Consider the following 9,819-nt stretch of genomic DNA (forward strand, 5'->3'; position numbering starts at 1 on the left):
AACAGAGTAACAAATGGTGGTTGACAATAGAAAGTGGGAAGAAAGATGACTGATTACTTCATAAGAGTTACATGGCAGGTATCCCTGGGGTATTTACATCTTAAAGTGACAATGATTTTAATACACAAATTATACGAAGAGAGTATCCAGTTCAAATAAAATGATCATAAAGAATGACTTGTTCAACAGAGAGAAATAGAAACATGCAGAACATATCTGTGATTATGTAATGGAGAAACAGATGTATAGTGGGGCTGACAACACAGTGAAGAGATCTTGAACAACTGGCATTCTCATTCTAAAGCAATTCTTAATTTTTAAAAATTGATTGTTTGGAAATTTCACACATTACTTTGGTGTATCGTTATCATATCCACTCCTTGATCCTCTTTCTCCCAAATCCTGTTTAGACTGTGGAGTCACACAAATACTCTATTGTCTTAGCTATGTATTCACTGTGAACATTATTTCCTAAGGACGGTGTTGATTTCATGAAGCACTATAATATTTGCATTTCTTGTTATGATACACAGATTAGTTAATTGAGAGTTTTACACTTAGATTATAATAACTTGACTTCCATTACTTTCCTGTGAAGTAAATTGGGGATTTATTTTTTTGCAAACTTAACAAATATTATTTGTGATGAATTTGATGGGGGCAATCTGACTTTAATTATATATATATATATATATATATATATATATATATATATAATACAATGAACAAAAAACAAATAGGTTTTTAGGTTTGAACATCTTTAATGAGAACATTTTTATTTTTTACAAAGTGGCCCATTATACCCACACATGCATTCACAAGGTATAAAATTAAAAGAATTTTCTCAGCAATAGACTGTCACAAACCATCTCCAAAGCTGACAGGGTGATGAGCTCTTAGCAATCTTTCCCAGTTATTCGACACTTCAATGTTTTGAGATGATTTACAGTGTGGAATATATTATTGCGTAGGCAGAAGCAAAGGTTAAACATCGCCAGAAATTTATCATCGTTGTTATTTGATTTTATGAATGGAAGATGTTCCCAGGTGGGGAATTTTTCCTTTATCTTTGCTGTAGGATAGGTCTAAAAATCAAAATGATACTCAGTTACTTGTTGATCATATTAGTAATGCTCCTTTCTCATTGTTTCTTATGTGTTCAATCACAGAAATACATTCAGAAATTTTGTTTCCATCAAAGGTGTGGATTTTCATTCATGCAGGTCAGGAGACCTTCGGTAGTTAGTCTATTAAAAACTATGATCAAGACTCATGTGCATCTGCCCTAATATGTAATTGATTGCAGATGAAGTATTCTCCTTTAGAAGCAAACAGAGCAAAAGTAGGAAGTTTGTATTTGACTTTGAGACAGAGAACGGGGTGATGTCAGTTTCTCACTTAGGAAACTTTTACATGTACTCTACATTTCATAGAAGCTGGTATGAACCACTATTGTTTTATACGTTTCAATTAAATCTATTCTGAATGCAGTTTGTGTAAGAAAACTTAACATGTGATGGGGATCAGATAGTGACTTAATATGCAGAGCCAAGGGATGACTGTGAAAGAGCTGAGCTCCTTCACTCCACCTAGGAAAGGTGTCCTCTAAGTGTACATGAGGAAGTGATGTGTTTCATTCTGACCCCTGGAGCAGGAGGTGAGAAGAACCATCTTAGGGAAGGGTAGACCTGCCAGCAAGCTCTTAGGGCAGTAGTTCTCAACCTTTCTAATGCTGAGACCCTTTAATGCAGTTTAAGTCATGGTGATCCACAACCATAAAATTATTATTGTTGCTACTTCAAACTGTAATTTTGCTACTGTTATGAATCATAATGTAACAATCTGTATTTTCCAATGGTCTTAAGTGACACCTTTGAAAATGTCATTGGACCCCCAAAGGGTTCACGATCTATATGTCAAGAACCACTGTCTTAGGAGAAGATGATCTACAAAATGAGGAGTATTTCAGAATACTTTTAAAAAAAAATTACACAACCCACCTCTTTTATGAATGAAAACAATTAATAGGAAATTGCTTACCTGGGTGAGTATCCACCTAAGGTCATCCAGGAGTTCTTTGTTGTTCTTTTCAATCTCATTGGCTTTTGAAAGGATAGTTTCAGGGACATCTGGCATGGCACTCAATTCAATCGTTAGATGGAATAGAGGGCTGCTCCAGGCACCCACATAATTGATCAACATTTTTAAATATTTTTTGGTCTAAAAATACAAACACAACAGAACCATTGAATTAAAAATAATTTCAATACAGCAGGTTAGTTGCTTGTGATGTTCATGTGAAAAGGCTGAACTCAAACATGCTTTTGCTATGTATATATCACACATATTGTATAGATGTTACATAGTGTGGCAATGTAAAATTTAAACAATTAGTCTATTATCTACAAAATAAAACAAATTAGGATTCTTATAAATTAGCATTTTATTTTGAGGTTATGTCACCATGTTAGCTTTCCCTATGAAATTCTAACATATGCCTTCCTATTGAGATCTTTATTATTTGGTTATTTTGCCTATCAATTGACACACCAGGACTTGCTGTGGCTCAATAGAGGCCAATAAGATTGTACGCAGCAAAGATAGATGCCATCAGCTAGGCTAGGGACAAGTGGCTCAAATAATTTTCACTCAGGGATTAATACACATCAATAAATCATGGCATTCATTACTGAACTCATTTATGGTTTCTAGGTGAATTTAAGACATTAGAACAAGAATAAAATAAAGAGAGCATGGTACTCATTAATGTGCTTTCCCCTTGCCTCTAAGAGAGCAGGATATTTATTGATATGTGTAGGTGAAACACTATGTAGATATAAACAACATTAGCTTTAATAAGAGAAACAATGGGAATCACAACAGAATTTTGCCCATCCAGTATTTAATGTTCATATCTGATTTAAATTATACCATCTGTTGATGTTTGTTATTATCCTCAGTGAAAATGAGAGTAGATTGGGTCCTGTTAATTACAATAAAAAGATGTAAAGGGTATTAAGGAAGGGTGGAGGCAAATGGTAAGGCCAATACATGGAAGAATGATGTCATGTGATTAAGATTGAGATCTGTAGTTGGATGACACGCACACTTGAATTCTTAATTTCTATACAAGTGTAAATACAAGTTTTCAAAACCTCCATTTCCTTTTTTACTCAAATAATATCACCTACTGTTAAATTTTTACACGTTTCAAATATAGCAATGCTAAAAGAGTGCTTTGTGACATGTTTAGCAATATCGTACCTTTCAAGACACATTTCCTTTATATATCTGTCCTCATTTTGCCTTAATGTTGTCATATAATATTCAATTTAAATCATATTCAGATATGCTATTACAGAGAGATGAGGTGATGATTACAATCACAAAATACATCTGCTGTAATATGTAGACCTTATCATTATGAATTGGAACATTGTTGCATCCTAAGGAAAATAATAATTGTATCTAACAGGACTATTCTGCTCATTTGCCTTGCAGTTAAGGCATAGAGAATCATAGAGAGAGGAAGAGATAGGTAAAAAATAGAAATAAAACCAAAGCAGATTTGAAAATCAAGAAGAGAAGATGTAGTGCACAGTAATGTAGGATGTCACCATGAATAATCCATTAGCAATATATAATAAATACAGCTGTATTTTCATAACTTAAGTAGACATGAGTTTATAACCATAAATAGCCAATTTAGCTCAAAATGTCCTATAAAATAGTGAGTGAAACTTCAGTGACAACATTGCTAAAATGCCATCCTCTGAATGGACTATTTAAGAATCTGCTGAACTGTTATTAGGTATTTGATTTTATTTATAGTTTATTGACAAATTTTATTTATTGTTTATTGATTTTTTAATATACTTACCTCCATTGTTTTCTGCATGCATGATTACCACATCTATCATAATGGCTGCAATAACTGCGAGCACCACAAATCTAGTGTATGGCTTCTGGTGTTTTGTTAAAACCCCAAGATGGAAACTTACTCTTATATTTATGTGTTCAGTTCCATGAACTGGAGGGTTCGTGATATTAGCGTGGCAGTGTGTTCTTGCCCTGTAAACGGTAGGATTCCTCCTCATCAATTGTGCAAGCTACAAATAAAAACAAAAAATTAGTTAGAGTTCAGAAATTATATAAATGATTTCATGAGCAGAATATTAATGCATTTAAATGATATGTAATTATTAACAAAGAATACTTCATAAAAACAGAAATTAAAGAATTAAGGAAGTGCCCATCATCTAATTCTGTGTCTTTTGGATCTGCAACTTAATTTGGCATTTCACTAAGTTTTGAACCATTTAACTGCTCTTTTGTTCTCCTGTTTGCCCACTCTTCCACCAAAAAGCTACTATTTGGAAATCAAACAGAGAAAGGAGCAAATGTATCTAGAACCAAGTGCTTTAATTATCATCTTTCTCTAGTAATTCAGCACAAAGTCATAAACATATTTATTAATCTTCCTATTTTCTGTCAATAAATATTTGAATTTCCTTACTCAGACATAAGAATTTCAAATTTATTCAGTTAACACTGAATACATATAGCTATGTAATAAAAATTTATTATAGTTTTAGAATAAAATTGCGTTCATTGTGACAAAATTATTCATGAAAAATAGAGTATTTTGTAGAAAAATAAGCAATGAAGAATCAAAATATACAAAATTATTATTAATGTTTATGTGCCATATTATTCACTGTATGATTAATGAAATATTAAATTTACTTAAATATATAATTTAGGATATCTTATTTATTTCTAATAATCAGCTAATTCAAGGAAGTTTAATGGACTCTTGTAAAGGTTAGGATGCAGCAAAACTGTCACTTAAAAACAGGAAATAAAAACTCAGTGTAATGCTTTATCATCTATGTTGAAGCCATTGACATGAGACTCCTTTGGGGAAGCAACTGGAGAGAAGCAGGGTACTCACCATAGTTCCAAATGATCCGGAAGAGAATTCATTGTGGAACTGAGTCATATTAAGAGGAAAAAAAATAACATCGGGTCAATAAAAACCCAACATGTTTCAAACAGAGACACATTCTCTTGGTATCTATCATATTGAAGGTTTGCCTATATTCTCTTTCTTTGTGTTTTCTGACCTTGAGAAATGACTAATAGCAATCAGCAAGAATAAAATCAACGCACTTCTAATCTTTCCCTGATACTGAACAAACCCTCACACTGAAAATCTTTAAATCACAATTCCTAGTATTTAGGGGCGTCTTGAAAGACTAGATCTCTCTCTCTCTCTCTCTCTCTCTCTCTCTCTCTCTCTCTCTCTCTCTCTCTCTCTCTCTCTCTGTCTCTCCTCCTCCTCCTCCTCCTCCTCCTCCTCCTCCTCCTCCTCCTCGTTCTTCTTCTTCTCATGCATTAGGTTATCCCTGTTCCAAATATATAGTTCACTACAATGCACATCTTCTACAGTGCTAAATGAACATGAACAATGGAAAATTGTGATCCTGGATGCAATATTTGGAAATGAGTGTTCTTACTCTAGCCACATTTTAATGGTTTCTACCATAGTTATTTTTTAAGAAAAAATAAAATTAGAGAAAACATAGAAAAATCATTAGATCCTTTGAAATCTCATGAAACTATCCCATTGACCCCGTCCATGTTTCAGTAGTTGATGCTTCTTTTACCTATGAAAGTGTATTTTCTGATATTTGGGTCATGACACTTAGTGTCTCATTTACTAGTGCAATTCAAACATTAGCATGAAGGTTAAATACATACAAACTCGTGATGGATTTGATCAACAAGATTACGGATGATTTGAGCTCGGTTGATGGCACTGTTAAAGGTTTCCACAAGGGGCTCCCAGCAGCCCCCAACTTCGGTGTGACACTCGGGAATTGATGCAGCTTTCTCCCACAGGAGCAGGTTCAACAACACCAGCAGCATGAGTGTCCCTGCTAAATAAAACAAGAGCCACTTAGGGATGATGTATTAATCTGGGTTTTTCAAGGCTCAACCATTTCAGAAAAGTTTTATTGGGCCAAAGATTTCTTCACTGCATGATATTATATTGAGTATCTGGAATAGCAGATAAAATCACTGTGAGTACTTCGGCAATTGATTGCACTTTTCTGTATAATACTTTGAGAAACAGGTGATTTCCCATTTTTTTATTGTTTGAGAAATGATTCTGAATTCTACAAATGTCTGGAAGTGAAAGGAACCTTCAACTGGTTGTTTTAAGCCATTCCCTTTAGATAGTTTAGTATCTTTGAGTTTAAACTCATTTTCAGATACCAAACTCTGGAAGAATTTGTAATTTTTAAACTTCAGGTCTGATATCAGGATTTTGGACTTTGAGGTAACAGTGTTCGCAGAGTTAGTCTGTTTGCTTTCTCTGTGTGTTAGATCATAAACACAGGAAGATTACTAATCCAAAAGATGAGGCGAATGTTGTCTTAAGTGATGTAAGTTTGGAATTGCTAATTTATGATAAAACGTCAATAGAGTAACAATATATCAAACGCTTCAAATTATTTTCTTTAAAATTAACCTTCATAATAATTCTCTCAACAGATAAGTTTGTTGTGATTGTAATCTGAATGTATTTATGAAGGAGAAGGCCTGTGGGGCTAAATGATTTTCATAATGGCTGATTATTGGCTAACAGGGAAATGGGACACCAACCATAAGGACTTTACCCTTCACATGTTCATAGAAAGATCACACATGTTTTCACACTACCCGTTTTTCTGACAGAGAACATAGCCACAGTTCTGAGACTCAGTTTTATTAGAGAACATTGGCCTTCCTTGAAAATAATAAACTTTGTCACTAAGACATTATAAGAAAGCTCTAGAAGCTTGATTTGATCTACTTCCTTTGCTCTTTAAAAATACTCACACTTAAAAGTTTTGACAATGATTAGGATTGACTTCCATCTAAAAATTGTTACTCCTTAAGCAGTACAGCACAAGGCCAAAACTTAAGGCTGAAGGAACACAGTAGAGGAAAGAGAAGAATCAACATAAAAGGTAGAGGTCCAGAAGGTTTGTTGAGAGAAAGTGCCCTTTGATTATGTAATACCAAGCGGTTCAGGCTAGAATAATAGACATATGAGCAACACTAAAAGGATCCAGCAGGTTCTTTATATGTATGTATAAACATAAATATAATAATTAAAGAAAAAAAACAGCCCTGAACTTTGGAGGGACCATGGGAAAAGGTTTCTGAGGATTTGGAGGAGTGAAATAACATAATTTTCATCATGTGTGAAATTCTCAAAAAAATTTAAGAATGTAAAAATGTCTCATATTGCATTTCAAACAGAATTTTTTTTGTTATGATCTCTTTTTTTCAACCAAATGACATCTACAAAATATGATACTTGGTCAGCACTCCTTGCTCTTCTTTGTGTGATGTGATTTTGCTTGTGCTACACTGGAAAAGAGTACAAAACACAAGCTGCCATTTGTCTATTTCAGGCTTCAGAACTTAAGATTCTTCAGATTTATTCCAATGTGAAAACTCATATACTATACCTAGGAGCAAAATACTCTCTCTTCTGCCTCGAGATAAGATGAGTTGGACCCACTGACTTTACATCCTTGATAATTTCCTAATTTTTCAAACTCTGATACATTGTCCTTTTGAGCTGTATTATTTGTTCTAGATGTCCTGTGCATTAGGATTTGTTTAATGTTCCCCATTGTTTCTACTCATTGGATACTAGTAACACTTCACTTCTTCTCTCCCTTCAATACAGATAACACAGGCTATCCCTGAATATTGCAAGCTTGTCTCAAGCAAAAGGATGTTGAGAACAACTGATTCAATTGTCTCTTCTTCCTTTGATCAGTTGTTTTCAAGAAAAACAATTTTAAAAGATTGTAGAAAGTCTATGCTGAATTCTTCTCCTGGAAAACTATGAACAAATATCTCTTCATACCAGATAGAACAATAAAGATTCCAAAGAAAGAGTTCCAACAAAGCAAACTCAAAGACTGAATATTTTTACTTAGAGACACATGGGGGAGAACATACTTACAGCTCTGAAGTTGGCTCAAACGCAGCTCCATTGCTGAGAAGTTTCCAAAGAGGATGAGTGCTGTCTCTGGAGAACTGGCTCACTGGAGTCATACATTCAGCTAGTTTCTTCCTCCTATATATTCTAGCAGATTGCCCCAAGGCATGCACAGCCACTGGACAGCAAGAAGTCACATGAGGAATCCCTCATTACTGAACTATGTCTGTCTATCTTCAGGGAACGTTAGCAGTTTTATTACCACATACTTATCTGTGTCTGGATGGTTCTTTTGTTTTGTTTTGTTTTGTTTTTGTCACTTCTTTTCTATGTGTTGATTCTTGTCAAAATTATTTTTGATATCTCTGAAGTGATCTCGACTCTGTGATGACAGATGGTCATGACAGACCACAAAGAAATTGTTCATGACTACTACCCCTTCCTTAGAGTTTTACATTCTTTCTATTATCTCTTTCAAAAAGATTTTGGACAAAGAGGGATTCTTTATTCAATATTTGACCATCATGCCACAGCATTAGTAAATTATTAGTGGTGTTATTATGAATCTCTGCCAGTAATCACTGACTACTTTCTCTATAAACTAAGCTGATAGCTATAGTAATCTTCATGCCTAAATTAGATGCTTAGAATTCATTTTGAAAGAAACCAAATATACTTAACAGAAGAACTCCTTTAACTCCTCTTGAGAGTCTATGACATCTCAAATAATCGATTGTGCATTGGCTTGAAATACAAAATATCTTTGATTTCTTTGGAATTGGCCTTAATCATATCAGAAGTTTATTTATTTACCAAAAACATTTGTACCACTATTTCCTTAATGAGTATAGCTTTATATGCTTGCTGCTAGCATTAGTACTTGGGTGATAATTCTCCAAAAAACAACTCCATAGTCGCTTCCAGACTCTGACAGCCAGTTGACATAGAGGGATCTTCTATCCCAATGCCAACCAAATTTCCTCATATTGTTGAAACAGAGTATTTGCTGCCTAAAGAATTTATGCCAGCCAATTAGGTATGGTACACATCCAAAAGGAGATAGAGCTGCAACAATGGTGTGAGGGACCTCAGAAAGCCAACTGTCCCATATCTCTTGGGAAGGTAACTCAGTCTGCTCTTGGGGATTTAATTCAACAATCATATGGTGCTCAGGAATCCCTTTCTCTTCATGGATGTACACTCTCATAACAGCTCATTTAAAAAAGCTCATTAAAAGCTGTGCTTGTGTCCTTTCAGATTCCCTTCCAAATGAGTAAAATGTGTAGAGTTTGGATCTATGTAATGGGAGCTTTACAGAGACTCAACATTTCCATAGACCTACTATTACCTGTTTCAAGAAACCATGAACTCACTTCCCAATTTTGTGTCTACATGGACACTAATCACATCTTAGCATTGGTGTTACACAGCATAAAGACTCAAGCATATGTCAGTTGTTTCCTCCAAAGCACCTGACTATGTAGAGTAGCATGGATGGCATCATTACTTCTTTTCCAAGCCTATAATCTACAGGCAGCCCCATGAACTGTTTAGCGTGCTCCACCTGGGACTCTGACATACGATTAGGAAGAATTGGCATCTGGTTAAGGGCCAAAACAGAGCAGAGCACATTCAGACCTGCCAAACCTACTGCCCCTCCAGATGTCTTCTACCTTTTAATAGTCTCTTGCTTGGTCAATGAAGATGTTCGCTGTTTTACATTTTACAACCTGTCCTGCTGCCTGCTCAAAGATTCCCACAGAATAAACAGTTTTCTCAAGGTCTTCAAGTACAAAGTCATCCATGAAAGC

At 34.7% G+C, this 9,819-nt stretch overlaps 1 protein-coding gene across 2 annotated transcripts; it reads right to left on the bottom strand.

Moving 5' to 3' along the window:
• Positions 1–741: 741 nt before the first annotated feature.
• On the bottom strand, positions 742–8,143 carry LOC114701820 (prolactin-8A9-like). Of its 2 annotated transcripts, none has more exons than XM_028882024.2 (6): positions 8,033–8,143; positions 5,764–5,942; positions 4,955–4,993; positions 4,002–4,109; positions 2,041–2,220; positions 742–1,085 (listed from the first exon to the last, which is right to left on the bottom strand). In XM_028882024.2, the coding sequence occupies exons 1-6, from the start codon at positions 8,061–8,063 to the stop codon at positions 897–899; spliced, it is 726 nt and encodes a 241-aa protein (XP_028737857.1). In that variant the 5' UTR covers positions 8,064–8,143; the 3' UTR covers positions 742–896. The 2 variants fall into 2 exon arrangements, with proteins under 2 accessions (XP_028737857.1, XP_037061750.1); XM_037205855.1 differs by having other exon boundaries at positions 5,764–5,939; positions 8,033–8,139.
• Positions 8,144–9,819: the final 1,676 nt, after the last annotated feature.

Source organism: Peromyscus leucopus, chromosome 5 (genome assembly GCF_004664715.2).
Source record: "Peromyscus leucopus breed LL Stock chromosome 5, UCI_PerLeu_2.1, whole genome shotgun sequence".
Classification (NCBI taxonomy): Eukaryota; Metazoa; Chordata; class Mammalia; order Rodentia; family Cricetidae; genus Peromyscus; species Peromyscus leucopus.

Excerpts from the sequence above, each read along its gene's own strand:
- LOC114701820 (XM_028882024.2), bottom strand. The coding sequence starts at position 8,063 with ATGGAGCTGCGTTTGAGCCAACTTCAGAGCT. Across the intron at positions 5,943-8,032 it reads TTTGAGCCAACTTCAGAGCT|CAGGGACACTCATGCTGCTG; the intron begins GTAAGTATGTTC and ends TGTTTTATTTAG. Across the intron at positions 4,110-4,954 it reads CCGGATCATTTGGAACTATG|CTTGCACAATTGATGAGGAG; the intron begins GTGAGTACCCTG and ends TTTTATTTGTAG.